Source organism: Podarcis vaucheri (assembly GCF_965113315.1).
Source record: "Podarcis vaucheri genome assembly, chromosome: 13".
In the NCBI taxonomy this organism is placed as follows: Eukaryota; Metazoa; Chordata; class Lepidosauria; order Squamata; family Lacertidae; genus Podarcis; species Podarcis vaucheri.
In genome coordinates, this window is record NC_138751.1 from 33257875 (window position 1) to 33275168 (window position 17294).

At 46.4% G+C, this 17294-nt stretch overlaps 1 protein-coding gene across 4 annotated transcripts in view; it reads right to left on the reverse strand.

Moving 5' to 3' along the window:
- The window catches only part of ARHGAP23 (Rho GTPase activating protein 23), a 180547-nt gene that overhangs the window by 59775 nt on the left and 103478 nt on the right, over positions 1–17294 (reverse strand). For all 4 annotated transcript variants that reach the window (XM_082197160.1, XM_082197159.1, XM_082197158.1 and 1 more), the window contains exon 2: positions 8811–8990. In XM_082197160.1, coding sequence (XP_082053286.1) covers positions 8811–8990 — 180 coding nt within the window. The remainder of the gene's footprint in view (positions 1–8810; positions 8991–17294) is intronic.

Genomic DNA, 17294 nt, shown 5'->3' on the forward strand with positions numbered 1-17294 from the left:
TCTGTTCTCCCAAGTCCAACCCTCTAACCACTACACCCACTAAGCTCTCATGAAGACTCTGCAATGCTCTGTTATCTCAACTAAAGAAGTTCAAACAGCAAAGGTCACAATCTAGCCACACTTAAGCACTTCCAAGCCACATTGGTTAGGCGGCCTTCTCTCCTGTAAACGAAACTGCTTTCGATGGATTGCACCTTAAATTTAGCCCCTTTCCCCACAATGTTGAATCACAGCTACCCTGGCAAGATTTCCATGTTAGCAGGTCTTCTTCATCCTGTTGCTTTATAACACCATGCCATACATATCCCAACTCCAAATATTTCCTGTAATTTTCTATCCCATATGTAAACCTTGGCCAGCTTTCCTTTTAAGATAGTATCAGTTATGCTAAGCATAAAATTACATATAATGCAAAGCAGCCCTGAAATAGAATAGCTAACCACTGCAAGCACATGCTATGTCCTGGGGCGGGGGAACCCCACAAACACCTCTTGTCCAGGGGTGGTGATGAAAATCTGCCTCCCCACAACTCACTTGACCTCCTCTCCAAACCACCAAACATCAGTATGAACCCAGTTTTGCAAATGCACATACAGCTTTTAAATAACAACAAGAACAATAGGAAGTAGAATAAGAAGCATGGCTACAAGCAACTTATCAATTTGCATAGTTTAATTTTTAGGGCAGACCTAGTCCTTTCTGGACAGAGGATTCGGATTGTTATGGTCACGGATGCTGCTGGGTAAGTATTGAACTCACAAGAAAGCAGGTCTCTCTGTTCTTTGCTGTAAGATCCTTTCCCAAAATGAGTGCAAGATGGGTGAAGAAGCAAACCCATTCCTTTCCAGCTGACCCACAAACAGGATTCTGCAAAGGGGCACACAGCCAAAGCTTGGCTTGGCTGTGTCGCTGATGACGTGTCACAGCTCTTAGAGGAGGAAGCAGCAATCCACCTCCCATTTCTTCAGTATTCAGGACAAAAGGACATAGGCCAGGTTGCCCCACCTTACTGACAATCCTTGCAGTGCCCCTTCTGTGATGATCAACCCAGTGCCCTGCATTTTTTGCTGAGGGATGCTGCCCCAAGATGCCCACAGCTGTGAACTTTTTAAAAGGAAAAAACGTTGCTCCCAGCACTCCTCTTTCCTTTTTTTGAGAATGTATACCCCACACTCAGTATTAGAACTTTTTACAGAGTTTCAATATGCACATAAACATAGACTTATATCTGAGAAAGAGAGATGTCGACAGACAACCCCACTACTCCAAAAGCTCAGATTTCTGAATGATCTCTCACTCTTTACATATCCAACCTACCACTGCAGACCCTTCTGCAAATATCATCTCAACAGGTCAGTTCTGTACAATGTAAAATTCAGGTTTCCCGTGCGGCAGCACTTACCCCTGTGGATCTCCCTCCCGTTACATATTAGACAGGTGAGGTCTCTATTATCTTTTAGGCAGCTCCCTAAAAGAGCTTCCTTTCCCAATAAGCCTTTTTAAGTGGAGATCTTTATCCCCGTCTATTTGACTTGAAACTGTTTTTATTGTTGTTTTTATTGTTGTTTTTCTTACTGCTAAAATTACTTGGGGGAAGTTTTATGAGAAATGATTCATGAAGGAATAAATAAATAAATAAATAAAAACCCACTTAAACACACACATAAACATACTTCCCAGGACTATTTGAGAGAAGTGCCTTTTCTGGGGAAAGCAGGAAAGAGCTCACCAGCACGTACTACCAAACATAACATGGGAATCATGGTGCAGGGGTATTTTTAATAAAACAACTTCTCGTGCATAATGAGGATCGAAAAGCTCAGCTACCAACCAAGTCATTCTTCTACCACTCCCCTACACACCCAGCACTTTCCACCAGTTGGGCTCCCCAGCATTAGTGCTGCAGCAGCCACACACCTCTCTCTCCCCTGTTGCTTGCTCACAAATGGCTATTTTGCATGAGGACTGTTGCCTGCCCAGTCATGGAAAAATGATGACACAAGTGCACATTTCAGTTCTCAGGGGTGGTATCAGCTCTCAGCACTTTGCATGCACCCCCTCCCATACTCTCCTGGAGAATCCACCAGGGCTCACACTGCCCCCTCCTGCAGAGCCTTGCCACCACTTGAGCCCTTCCAGTCGTGGTGTGGTTGTGGCCATCAGAACTGCCCTCCTTCTAATTGCACACATGTGCAGGCACATCTAGCAGCAGAAGCGTTGTGTTTGGCTGGGAGCTGAATGACCACTTGACTCCCATTACACAGTTGCTGCCACTTAAGCCCATTTGTGTGAATGCAGTGTTCAAAAAGGGTAGCCCAAGTTTATTCAGTATTTTGAAATGCCTCTCTATACACACATATACACACATACAGAGGGAGGGAGGGAGGGAGGGAGGAAGAGAAAAGTAACAGTAGTGGTTACATCAATCACTATAACATATTTTGGCAAAGGAAATAAAGAGAAAGCTCTCCCCTGCCTATTATAGTGAAGACATAAGTTAAGGAGCCACACTGCTGCATTCCCAGGCAGGATGGAACTCAGCCTCCCATCTCATTGGACTGGTAGGGTGGGACGCAGGGAGCCTAACACTAGGTGGCGCCAGAGCCAATGGCAGGCACCAATTCTAGTTTCATCCTCCTTCCTTGCTACTTGCACAAGGGCAACATTGTGAAAAAGGAGAAAAACGCTGGAAGGTAGGGCCAGATCTTGGAGTGGTTTTAAGTAGCCAGGTCGCTTGCTCACTGAGAACAGACTGGGGCTGGTGGGGAAGTGCCCCCAATTGACCTGGTGGACCAGTTTCCACTGAGTGGGGGGCCAAGTAGCAGCTTGCTAACTTTGCTCACGCATGCAGTTTAACCTTCATCCTAACAGAGACTCCCACGGCACTCTGAATTATGTATTCCTTCTTGTTCATGGGTGTGAATGTCCATCTCTGGAGCTGCAGCAGGAGAACCACCTCTGAGAGAGAAGAACAAGGAAGGGCCTCTCCCCAGGGCCTGATGTCACAGTGTCCCCTTGTCTGTCACACAGGACTGGAACAAAAACACCCTCCTGCAACCCGAACTCACTCCTCTCCTCCTCTGAGCACTAGGTCTTGTCAACTCACATCACACCATGGCGAAGGCAAAATCTCAAGGACAGTCCCTCCAGCCAGAATTCACTCGCACACAACCCCATGCACACAGAGGCCCTGGATCATAATTAAGGCACTAAATATAGCTACGTATGAAGCTACTGACTGTTCCCAGTGAGACAGAGGCTAGCTTGCAGCATGGGGTGGGGGGTTGGACAACTCTTCTAGGCTCAGTAGGAACATGCAGAGAACCACTTCCATCCCCACCCCAATGGTGCTCCGTGGAGGTTCCAAGCAGCATATTATCTTTCCCCTTCAGACTGCAGTTTGACTCGCTCGCAGGAATCACTGGGGGCTGTTTGTTCTGCAAACTTCCTTTCTATTTAGGGCACATGAATTGCGAGGATTCCTTGAGATGGCACAGGTGGTTATAAGGACATCAGAATTACATTCTGTGTGCTGTCCAGATCTTACGGAAATGAGCCCAGTTTTTACAAGCTCTCAGGTAAATTTTAAGAAATGTTTGGAGGATTTTCCCCTTTGAGAATTCTGCCAGGGGCATAATATTAAGGAAGCCCCCCCAAAAAAATCAGCCCTACCCATCAATTCTCCCTCCCTTCTTCAAGGCTTGCCCTTGTCAAACAAGGGCAGCAACAGACAGGGCTAGTGACAGCAGTTGCATCTTTAAGGCTGGAACCTTGTGCAGAGCAGTGGCTGCTGTTGAAGAGCCTGGGAAACCGAGTTCCAAATATGTTCTGTCTGTGGCTCTTCAGCCAGGAGAGGGCACCTACTGTTGCTCTTCCTATCTTCCACCCTACCATTCCTAATGGGCACCAGCCTCCACTGGTCTATCCAAAATATATCCTTTAAAAAAAGAGAAGAGGGGGAAACTTCCACCGAACTCTTTAAAATCATGAGCTGCTGTGGGTGAAATATGCAAGTCAAAGTGACATCTCTGATAAAACCAAGTAAATAAGAGCCCCCAAATATCAGAGCAGAGGCTTTCACCTTTTGCCATCTTTCAATCCAAAAGTTGGAATGGAAGATGTTTTGAACTATCACACTTTGCTCAAGCATCTAGGTGCCTCCAGAGCTGGCTTTTGCCAGCAGAGGGCTTCATTCTGCCTTATCTGGCTGACCTCACCCCAAACTCCCCTGACCGGACACAAATGACCTTTCTGATGCTAAAAACATCCAGGTCAGGGTCAGGCCTCCATTTGAGCAATAACCCACCTGGCCTTGTGCTTGAACTTCCCTCCCTCCCGCCCTGCCTCAAGTCTTTGTCCCAGATCCCCCGGATACCCAAACCAGCTGTCTCTTGGTCTCCACCCAGCCCCGGCTGTGAATCACCAGGAACTGCAGCTGATCTGTCTTCCTGGTGTCTGACCCAGCTCTAATCTGCTTCCTGTTCGGCCTCCTTCCATATCTTCAGTCCATACGTTTGCACTCTGGCAATGATTCCCATTATGGCTCAAAGTAGTGCCTTCTGAGAGTGCCATATTCCAGTTTCCCAAAATTTGTATAGGTTAATTTGCATCCTGCCTCTGCACGCAGGAGGTTACCTGCAGTGCCTAACTCCCCTTGGGGCACAAGGAGGCAATGAAGTCATCTGCCAACAGTTGCCAAAGAATGCCTGGCATGGAACACATGGTTCCCTGCTCCCTCCCCAGTGAGTCACCTCCACCGAAACCCAGCCCCCGGACCTGGCGCCCCACCCTGCCAAAGCTTCTTCTCCTTGCCCTGGAGAGGGGGATGTCCCAAGTAGGCTGCTGAAATTCCCCTATGGGGTTTTGCTTCTTTGCTTTGCTTACGCCACCACATGGAGAATAATGGAATGGTGGTGCCAAATGTGCATTTTTAGCACAATGAACAAAGCCAAAGTACACGTAAACTGCATTTGCTTACATTCATCTCGCATTACCTTTGGCTTCCCTCCCTCTCTCCTTATGTTGTCTTCTCATTCTGGAGTTATATGGCATTATAATCTCCATGGAATATGTTTCTTTGCCTGCTATTCTGCTAAGCACCATATATACTGATGGCATGCTATAAAACACTAACAAAAGATTTAAAGGGTTAGCGTTTGGTTTGTGAAGAAGAAAAGATCATCACTAAGCTGAAACTATTCGCAGCTTTTCACAAATATTTCGGCAATTGAAAAAAACCACCCTCAACCGTCTCCTTTTCTGGATAGCTTTTCAACACTCTACAAAAATTCCACCAATTTGTTTACATTGCCCATTCTTGACTTCAGTTCCCAATTGACTTCACTTGTGCTCGGTAAGTATGATTGGCTGTGTAACATAGGGATGTCATGCATTTCACTGCAGGATCCCTGATTGGTTGGGATAACTTGCATGATGCAGATAGGAAGTAAAAAAAAAAGAAACAGTCATCAAGAGAAAAACAAATGTGCCAGAGAAGTGGCTGCCAGGGGAAATGATGAAAGGAGACATGACTTTTTTATAAATTGAGTAACTGCACACAATGCTTCTGAAGAAATATTTTGAATTCCTTGAACTATTACTGACATGAAAACAAAAGCTGGAAATTTTCTCCTAAATCCCTATCAGGAGCCCACAAATATACTTGCCAGATTGCCAGTGGCAGACCAATATTTCAGTCTGGCAAGCACATCACATAAGCTTTTGGAAGAACTTGGAAATAGCAGGAAGAGCCTTCAAAAGTCCAGGGCAAGTCCAGGGTCAATCAAGCCTCCAGCCACGTTCTGCATTGGAAATGCACTGCTGTCTCTCAGCATCTCCAAAGCTTGTCATGAAGTCAAACAGAAGACCCCACCCCTTCTCCAAAACCGGGAAAGAGGCGAGGCTGGTATTGACCACAAATTTTATCTGACTATCAAGGCCAACCAGAAGTTGTGCTCCCAATTCACATATGCACTCTGTGGCTTCTATCATTTGCTCAAGGAGCGACAGCAAACCAAAAAGATGTTACTAGGGACTCTGTCTTCTCTTTTGACAGCAGCCTGCTCACCATTCTACCAACTCCATCCCCGGCTGCTCTTGGAACTGCCACAGCTCAGTGATCAAGCACATTTATTTAATTCCTTTTTCGTACCACCATTTTAACAAAACACCCAAGTTTCAGCTGCAATTACTGCACTTCATGGGGTTGGAATAGAGGCCTTCTGGGTCCCTTCCAACTATACGATTCTATTACTAAAAGGTCCCAAGTTCAGTCCCTGGCATCTCCAGGTAGGGCTGGGATAGACACTTGCCTGGAACCCTAGAGAGCTGCTGCCTGTCAGTGCAGACAATACTAAGCTAGATGGAGCAATGGTCCAACATGGGTTAAGATAGTTTGCTTTGCTCTACCCTCCCTATACCACCTTATTTCAGCTCCAACACCCGCCTAGGCTTGCTAACCCTACCTTGACACCAGATCCATCTGAGATACCTTCAACACCTTCTTCCCTTGCGGCCAGCTGCTTTGCTGTTCTGCCCTCACGGAGTCCCTGTTCAGACTAGACCATTACCTGCAGCTTGGATGGTAAGCCTATCTGTCTCCGCCTCCCAGACACTATCTCCCTTTGTGGCTCTGATCCTGAGCAGTACTTTACTACAGACCCAGACCAGGACCAACAGGCCACTTATTGAGTATCTTAAAAGTTTCAGGATACATGTCGCAGCAAGAACGATCCCTAATGCATGATCTTGGTTGTGGGGTAGAGAGAGAGGGACCAGCAGAGGGAAGTGAACAGAGCCAACTTTGGCAGGGAGAGGCAGTGGGGGCAGCCTTTTGTCCGAACCATGAAACACAACAGTCACCCTTTATACAGATGAAGCTGACACTGCAAAAAAAAACACCCCAACCAGCGGGGACAGACCGGGAGCAGTTTAATGCATACCCCCACCCCATCTCCTCCCGCCAACCCTTCTGCGCCTTTGAACTTATCTGGCAAAGAACCCATTTTCCCTTTCTGAAATGACAAAAGAAAAAAAGGGAGGGTGAGGTCTCTGGTCTGCGAGGGCCGGAAAGCTGGCTCTCTCTTGCAGCGACAGTGCTTCCATGCCAGACATTTCATCAGAATGGAATGGGACGTCAGCAAATAGCTCCCAGGAATTTGGAACCGCACTCGGGGTGCGTGTTGGGAATGGGCATGTGGAGGAAGGGATGTCAGTTCCAACTTCCAAAGATGGAGGTCAGCCCAGCAGCCTCCTTGATATTGTAACGGGTATCAAGTATTTACCCCATGTTGGGATGCTACTGGCCCCTTAAAACTGGGCGGCAGGCCCTTCAGACTCAAAAGGGAAAGGCCACACAGCTAGTTGCATTATCTATTGCTTAGGGGCAGGGCAACCAGGGGATTTGGGTCAATGAAGAATCCCATCTCAGACAGCAAATTCTGTAGGATTCCAAACCCAACAGTTTCTGTGTTTGAGAAAAGGAAAGCTTCTGGACACTCAGGGAGAGTAGAAGCGAGCTTTACTGATGCACATCAGACTCTTAAGGGATCACCTGCAAGAGATTAGATATGAGATGGAAAACAGAGAACTCAACAAAAGTTATTTTCTGAAAAAAGAAGAATCAGGAAAGATAGATCCCCTGGAGGCTGACAGGTAATAATTTTAAAAGCTGTTAAATTTGTTAGCGGCTGAATTTGCTTTGGGCAGTTTGTAGCAAACTTGTGGAATGTGCAGCCACGGAGGAAAAGTATAAATCAAAGAAGAGCTCAGCAAAGTTGTGCGGGTCAAAGAGGATCAAAGTCTAAAAACAAAGGATGAAACCACCACATCCAGTCGGCTCATCAAAAATTAAAACAGACCCAGTAATGCTGGGAAGGGCTAGTGGTCAGTGGCTGAACATGTGCTTTTGCATGCAAAAGTTCTCAGGTTCAATCCTCAGCATCTCTACTTAGAGCTGGGAAACACTTCTTTGTGGTGAAGGGATAGCTCAGCCAGTAGAGCATGAGACTCTTAAATCTCAGGGTCGTGGGTTTGAGCCCCACATTGGGAAAAACATTTCTGTGTTGGATTGTGGTCCCTTCCAACTCTACAATTTTATGATTCTATGAAACCTTGGGGAACTGCTGCCAGTCACTGTAGACAAGATTGGGCTAGGTGGAGCAATGGTCTTAACTTGGTGTAAGGTCTATGTTCTTAATGAAATGTCAGACAAGCTTACGCTTCATGTAACTATGCATCACCTAGCACAGCCTTGCCCTACCTGGGGCTGCCCAGATGTTTCAGAAAACTTTGGACAACAAAAAATGCTCTCAAGGCAAATCTAAAAAAAAAAAAAATGTTGTATAAACACCAACAACTGGGAAACACTGGTCTGCAAGCACTCCAATTAGAGAATAGCCTCTACCAAAGATTTCATGGACTCTGAAGATGCACAAACTCAGGACGAAAAAGGGAAACAAGCTAAGAGGAAGGCATGTTTTGCAAACTTCACCATGATCAATTCCCACCCGGAAACCTTTGTCCCCACTGTGGAAGGATGTGTGGATCCTGAATTGGCCTCTACAATCACTCATGGACACATGAGTTGAGACCACATTCATGGAATACTTGGCTAAGAGTGATCACCAAGGAATACATATACACACATGGAAGTTCCCTGCAGTCTCCCATCCAGCTAGTGGCCAGACCTGGACTAGCTTAGCTTCAGCAAGGGTACTGGACATTGTGCCTCCAGACTATGCCCAGGATCATTATAAGACACACCTCTGGAACGAACCCTGCCCAGTCTTCAAACTCAGAATGGACATTACCTTCACGTTGGAATGAACTGCCGATTCTGGGGGGTAGACGATGAAGTGCCGGAGGGTGAAGCCGTAACCCCCCTGCAAATTCTTGTGAAGCACCACTGTCTTCGGCCCCACCCAGGGGAACGACTCCACAGGGGGGGCATTGGCGTTTGTGGCCGTACCATCTCTCTGGCCCAGTTTCGGCTGTCAATGAACAATAAAAAGAGGCAGGTAAGCAAACTATTACATTTCAGCTGGAATTTGGAGCAGGATGAATAGCCCCCTCCCTCCCCAATCTCTCTCTCTCTCACACACACACCAACCACATGAACAGGTGTTTGGAAGGACCTTTCCAAAGAGGATGAGGATAAAGAGACTGTCAAAGTTTTTAAAAGCCTATAGCCCTGAATATTCCCTGGAGACCATTTAGTTTCCCAGAGGGCTTCGGTGTCTCCTTCCTGATGGAAGGCAAGCTTCACCCTTTGTCAACAGACTTGGACAGCTCTCAAGCTGAGAAATCTCAGCTGGAGACAGACTACAGCTTTCCCCCAGGTGTTGAGAATGTAATGATAAGAGGAATTATGCTTCTCATAGATACACCCCACTGTTTTATGAAATTTTCCCCAATGAAAATGATCGTCTTTGAAGAGTGTCAAGTTGGACAAAGGAAGGAAATAAATGAAATAAGTAACAACATACTGTATAGCATCTGGCGGATACATGTTTCTTTGCATTGCTGCTGACAAAAATCACAATGAAAAATATTTGACTAGAGACGGTAGCAGAGCAGAAACAAGTGTGCCTCTACCACACCAGCTTCAACTCTCTTAAAACTGATTGTTTGGCTGAGGAACTAGTGAGTTACTGGGTACAATATGCACTCAGTCTCCAGAACTCTCTTCAGGCACAGAAGGGATGTGCAACATCAGTCTCTGCTTGGCAAACTATATGAAGTCTCTGGATTTGCCAGGCCTGGTATAAGTACTAGAAGCCAAGCATTTGCTTCCACAGCATCTGGGGCCAGCATCTGGCGCTGTGACCACTGAGCAAGAGCCAGAGATAAAAACTGTTGTAGACTCCCCAGTATGCTAGAACAGATTGAAGAGTATTTGCAAGTGTATGGAAAGGGAGAAAAGCCATGTTAGATTATACGTTCCGCTTGAAAATTGGGTTTGAACACTTGGGTTTTCTTTCAGTGAAACCAGTCAGGGGTCATTGAAGTTTCTTGAAAGCAGAAAATAAGCATGGGACCTTTTTTATTCATTGGTTTCTCCTCTGTATTCAGCAGACGATGTGTACATACTATATCTTTAAAGCACATTCAAGGCACATTTACTCCCTCAAATAATTCTTGGTGCTATCGCTTGTTAAGGGCTAATGGGAATTGTAATTCTGCGATGGGGAAAACTACAGCACCCAGAATTCTTTGCGTGAAAGAATGTGCTTCAAAGGCACTTTAAAGGTGTGGTGTGTAAGCAACCATTTCACATTATTACACCACACACACACACACACACTGGCCCCAAAATTCATTTCGATTTTCGTTCTTGAAGGTTGGAAGGAAAGAGAAGAAGTTGCACTGAGGTCTTCCTTCCCTCATTTCCCCTGGAACAAAGCCCTAACTGATCACAGGGAAGTGGAATGGGATGGGGGAAATGAGGGAGAAAATACCTTTGAGTATGAGTGTGAGGAAAGGAATGCATTTTGAACTTTTTTCCAACACCTGCACCTCAGCACAACCCTTAAAAAATGGGAGCCTTTTGAAAAAGATCTCCATCATGGTTGAATTTAGACAGGTTTCAGCATGAGACAAGAAGCAAAAGGAGAAGGATTTCACACTGTTTGCAAGCTATAGCTCCTTGAGTTAACCACACTTCCAATTCTTACTGTAAAAGCCTCCCTACCACCAGCGCATAAGACGTTGACACAGCAAGTCCACATGGGAGCTCCCCCCTATGACTACATTCCATTGGTAACCCAGAGGAATGTAATATCCAAGTCCGACATGTAATCTTAAAGGCTTTCCATCTCCCTCCTGTCAACCCCTGTGGGATGCCCAAGGTTTGCAACATGACACTCTATACTTTAGAAGGGAATTATGCACCTCTCCGTCTCGCCAGCTCAAAACCAGATGGCCTTCAATTGCTTTGGGGCTTGCAATAACTACACGGGAACGAACAACAAGGCTTTATAACACGATGCATTTGCGGCTGGAAGGTCATCTGGGCTAAAACAATCAACAATGGCATCAGGATAGATGATTAGATAGATAGATAGATAGATAGATAGATAGATATAGATAAATAGATAGATATGATAGAGAGAGAGAGATGAGACACACACACACACACACACACACACACCACTTGAAAGCAAAAAATCCTCAAAGTGGTTTACATAGTACAAGAAGGCTTATAGGCATGTATCAATGAAGCTGTTTGGGGCTTCCACATGGAGAGCTTCCACACAAGAGCTAATGAACAGATTATCTCAATCTATGCCTAACTGGCTACTCAGATGCTGGCTGTCTTGCCTCCAGCAATGGGACAACAGACCAAATCTTGGTGTTCCTCCACCATGACCAAATCCATAAAATTATTCATATTTGCATGGATTTTTGTATTTAACATAATTTATTCTGCACAACATAGGCACTGATTCCTAGAAAATCATGTTGAATGCAAATTTTGGCTTTCAGAATTGCCACACACAACTTGCAAGCCTGTCTTCACAATCCTAAAGACTAGAAACTCGCTTCTTTCTTCTTCTTTAAAGAAAAGCTGAAATTCTCGGGAAGATGAGTTGGAAAGCCCATTACTATCGTTTTTAAAGTATATCACCAATTTGCCCTTAATTTCTACTCTTGTGCTCATAGAATTGTGCAATATACAGAGTTGTGTTTACAATTAATGAAATATCTTATTATAAAGTGGTTAAAAGAAAGATCAGTTAGCTGATCGATAGCTCTACCGGGATTGTACTGCTCTGTAAACAGATGTTCTAGCTATGGACTGAGAAGGTGCCAGCAGCATAATGTTGACCAATAGTGCAGCTTCAGTGGTGGAAATTGAATGTCAGTTTAAAACTAGAAGAGGGAAAAGGGAGAACCTTGTAATGAGCATGAGCAGAGCAGAAACTGTGTGCAGCTGAAATGGAAGGAAGGACAAATCCACAAACATCTAAAGAGGCTATTTGTCAGCCTACCAATGACACTGGCTTTCCTATCTCCTCCTCTCTCTTTCATAGTGTTTATGTCCCTGAAGGGAAAGTCATGAATTTACCTTCTTGAATGCAGGAGGAGGTAAAACCGGAGTTAATGGGATGTTCCTAAGAGCTGCCAAAAGGCAGAGCAGCAGAAAAGAAAACTTATTATGTAATTTCACTTAGCAATTACTTAGCCACAGGGGCTTCTTGCTGCTGCTTCTGCAGAGCAAAACAATCCCAGAGTTCTCCTTTCCCTCCAGCTCCTTTCCTCCACTCAGCAGAAGGTATCACAACGCAAAGAGAGGTCCCCTCTCTGTACTAAACAACATCTGCCTGGTGTATCCCAGACACACACACACACTCCATGCTCCTTCAAAAAAATAATAACAAGGGGACATTCTGTTCTACATCAGTAGAATGTCCCTCTTTTCTGAGGAATGTTGGAGGGTGTGCAAAACCACCTTGTTCCAATCACAGTGCCATGTTGTCTGTCGCTGGGATGGGGAAGCTGTGGTCCCTCCAGTTGCTGCTAGACTACAACTCCCATCATCCCTGACCACTAGCCATGCTGGGTGGGTGTGGCTGAGGGGAGCCCAACAACATCTGGAAGGCCCCAGGATCTGCATTACTGGTGTAATACGATTGGCACTGTGGCTCTGCTAAGCATTTTTCTAACCTTATATGCTGAATATGTTTTAACGGGAGATGCCAGCCCATTACCATTCCTCCAAATAACACAAGCAGTAGTTACAGTGCAACATCTGCAATATACACACCATGTCTTATAGGTGGAGCCCCCATTTCACCAAGAGGAATGTGGACTCTCTCTCCCACTCTCAATTCAACAGCACACAATCCATCTGGTCCCCAGCTCCTGTTGTGAGGCTCCTCCCTCCTGCCACCACCACTGACATTTGCTTCTAGTGGCTTTTCTGCACAATCAAGTCAAAGTTTAACACTGCTGTTGCAAAGTGTTTGCACTATCCAGCAGCAGAATACACATGCACCCATACACAATTAAAGTGAATAAATAATTCAATCTGCAAGCCCCCTTTTTCCTGACTACATTCAATTTCTAACAAATCATTACCCCTCCCCCACTGCTTCCTAAAAATAGTAGCTAAGGGAGCAATTACCATATTTTTCGTTCTATAAGACACACTTTTTCCCTCCTAAAAAGTAAGGGGAAATATGTGTGCGTCTTATGGAGCGAATGCAGGCTGCGCAGCTATCGCTGAAGCCAGAACAGCAAGAGGGATTGCTGCGTAGCTACGCAGCAATCCCTCTTGCTGTTCTGGCTTCAGGGATAGCTGTGCAAAGCTTCTTCAACAACATTTGATTCAGAATATTTTATTTTTTCTTGTTTTCCTCCTCTAAAAACTAGTTGCGTCTTATGGTCGGGTGTGTCTTATAGAGTGAAAAATACGGTAACAAAAGTTAAGGGGTCAGGATCCCTCTGCCCCCCACCCCCCGGTAATTCAAGCAGGTGTATCTGGATGGACAGCTTCAGTAAACAAGGCGATGCAGAGCTGGAGACGAGACTGACACCCTCAACCAGGCACAGGCACACACAGTGGGCAGATTCAGGTTAGAGGTGCCCTTGAACAGAGAGGCAAAGGCCTCACATGTCCTCCTGCAGCCTTCAAAACAGCAGCTAAGATGTGGGCACCAAAAAAGGGGGGGGCCCAGAAAAAGTAGGGAATCTGTCAACTCGGCTCAACCTCTCATTGGAGCTGGACCGGCCTGGTCTCATGCAAGGTGTATTCACAACTGTCACAAATAACACACTCTCCCCCCCCCCCAAGCATTTTAAATTTGTGAATTTGGATCATGCAACAAAATAGGAAGTGAAGTGCAAGGAAAAACAATCGGGGTGGAGAGGGATTTAAAACGAAGGACTAACAGCTTGTTAGGTCGTGAGAAGGCAACACGGAGAGACTAAAGGGTTGATGTGATCCCAGTTTCAGGGAAGTGGGGTGCGAAACGCTGCTCTGAACCCAAAGTCTGCAATGCAATGTTAGCACTGCCTACTTCTGCTTAAGCAGGTGCACAACACCAAATGAAGGCTTTGAAGTGGTGCCCCCTTTGCTGCCATCTGGCCCCCATCCCCACCCTGAATGAAAGCCGGTTTCAAACCACCCTGAGGGTGTCTCTCCAAGATGAAGTGTGGAAAGGCAGATCAGGTGGGGGAGACATCGTAATCCCCTCTGCCCCTTCCAGCCACCTTGCCTCCAGACAGCCTCTGCAGGCGACTCAGAGTTAATGAAGATACCAGCCGTTTTATCCACGGACACAAAGCCTATCTGCTCCCGACTCTCCTCTGGGGCCCTTCACGGTCCACCAGTGCACAATCCTTATCTTTCTGTCACAAAGCTGCCCTCCCGTTTGGATCAGGATGCTAATGAGGGTGCCTCGTATTCACAGACTAATCTCCCTCAGTATCATACCAGCGCCAGGCGCCCCAGGCCCCTCTGAAAGCTGGGATCAACACTTCCATGTGACAAAGAGATGGGATATTGACAAGCCTTCCCTCGCCTCTTTTCTCTCTGGGCACTGATGCTCTCTCTTTGTGTGTGTAAGTAAGTAATTGTAGCATAATGGTAGCATAACTTTATAGCTCAGTCCTACACTGAAGATGGAGTGTAGAGATGGAGCTACCAGCATTCACCATCCTGGTGGCCTCCAGTTGTTCTGGATGACAATTCACATCTGCCCCAACCAGGATAGTCAGGTTGGTGCAAGTTACAGGCCAACACATCTGGTGGGCACCAGGTTGGTGAAAGCTGAATGGGATCGACACCCAAAACATCTGGTGGGCATCAGGTTGGCCAAGGCTGAACTAAACCAACATACGAACACAGTACATGCTTTTATATCATGTCAGATTATTTGCCCATCTAGCACACGACTGTCTATTCTGACCGGTGGCACCTCTTCTACATTTCAAGCTAAAGATATTGAGGACTGAATCGGGAGCTTCTACATGAGAAGCATGTGCTCTACCAATGCAAGGCCAGCTTTAGGTTTGGGAGACACCTGGACTAAGGGCAATCTGGTGGGGCCCCTTCTCAGTTGGCGGGCAGGCTCGGCTGGCAAGTGGCGTCAGCCAGCAGCACTGTGAGCAGTGCCTAGTAGCTCAAGGCTGCCATTTTAATTCCCCACAATTCCCCTGAGCAACGCTACACCAAGGGCATCATGTGGGTTTCAACATGGGAGGTAGATTCAGCTACCAGGTGCTACTCAAAGAGTACTGGGCTGGGGCAGGAGAACTAAGAGATGGCCCAGGGCAGGAGTCAGCGGTGAGTCCTGCCAGGGCACTGAGGCAACACCAGCTACCTAAGGGCACCAGGTGGCCAGCCCTAAGGCTATGGCTCCTCCCCTAAATAATGAGTATGGAATGATTGCCTCTTTTCCCGCTTCTTCCTCTTAACGTCTGTTATGCCACAACCCACGATGTCACATTGTTGTCCTGCTGTGTATTTGCTCATGCTTGCCACCAACGACACAAGGAAGGGAAACGCATGGCATGATGGCGGCTTACGTCCAAGCTATCTGAAAGACCATATTCCCTCATACAAACCTGCCCAGGTTCTGAGACTTCTCTCAGTTCCTGGCACGCTTGGTGAGGACCTGAGTGAGGGCCTCGTTGGTGGCTGCTCCCAGACTTTGGAACTCCCTCCCTAGAGAAGCTAGACTGGCTCCCTCCTTGCTGTCTTTGCACCGGAAGTGAAGACTTCCTTGTACCAAGAGGCCTTTGGGAACTGACTGCTTTTAATAAAAGGGCTGGTGCCGTGCTGGTTTTTATTGCATTTATTTGTATGGGTTTAATAAATTTTTAATTCTAATTCTAAATTTTAATTCTATCAGCGTTTGATTGTTTTTTCTATGTTCTTAGAGGTTCTTATTTTTTATTTGTAAGCTGCCTTGAGCCCTATCAGGGGGAAAGGTGGGGTATAAACAAACATATAAATAAATTAGTGGCCAGAGTGCAGGATCAGGACCTGTGAGACAAGAGTTCAAATCCCTGCTCAGTCATGAAGCTCACTAGGTGGGCCTCAGGCCTCTCACAGTCTCTCAGCCTAACCTCCCTCCCAGGGTTGTACTGAGGATAAAATAAAGAGGGGGAGAACCAGTGAGATGTAAGTGTAATAATAATCAGCAATATCAAATCACACATTTCTTAATTGTTATTTCTTAATGATTAACATATTGCGGGGGGTGGGGGGTGGGAGAGACACAGAAGAGCAGGACTTTCTTTTTTTCTTTTCTTTTTGAAACCTAGACAGAACACACCCAAACACACAAGCGTTGAGGATTGGGGGTCTGATATATGAGTAGCAAACAGCGAAGGTTGCAACAGTCAGATGGCAACGAAGGAACATGTTTAAGTGGAGGCTGTTACAAGCTCATGGAGAGCAAATATAGAATTCAAAAGTCACAACCTTTGTGGCAGACGGTGGGGTGGGATGGAGAGGGCAAAGATCCAGCTGTACAGGCAAATTATTATTATTAAGATATTCCTTGCCACAACAGCCAAAAGGCAGGGAGCGGCACGTGTGAGGGGTTATCGGAGGTCAGCTGCGATATGGTAAACTGAGGGGGGGGGTTAGCTAAGCTTAGTTGCTCTGCTGCCGCTGGCCAAAGAAAATGTGCAGAGAACAAGTGATCAGTGGGGGGGGGGGGCGCTGAGAAAAGCAAAATAAGGAGAGAAGCATACACAGGGTAGGGATTAGGAAGGGAGACAGTTCATTTATTCACACAAAGGGGCAGGGGAAAGCAAGCGGCATATCCAACAAGGCTTGAGGGGGTAAAAGATGGTATATAATTTAAATTACATTCTACACACCTGATATAGGGAACCCACCCCCCTTGGGGCATTTTTTCTTCTCTCTTAGTCAAATGATCTATGGAAATAGGCTGGGGGGGCATTGTGATCATCTGTGAATTATCCCTGTTTGCCCCAACCAAAGTCTGTGGGGCGCGGGGGGGGGGGGGATGCTCTCTACCAATAGCTGAAAATTGAGGCAAATCAACCAGACAACACACACCCCCAGACAAAGGAACACCGTTTGTGATTATCCCCCCCTCCAAACACACACACTGTACGCTGCTTCTATAATCCACTACCACCCCCCTCCCGACCCCAGGGAAAGCCTCCCACCCAAACACAAGCAGCTGCTCTAGCGGTAATAACCTGAGCGGGAAAAAAGTGTGCTGCTCCATCAGTAAACTACAGATGGTGCCGCCATGCTCACGGGCACTGCCACCACCCCCAGGGGGGCACAGGGTACACGCGCATGCACG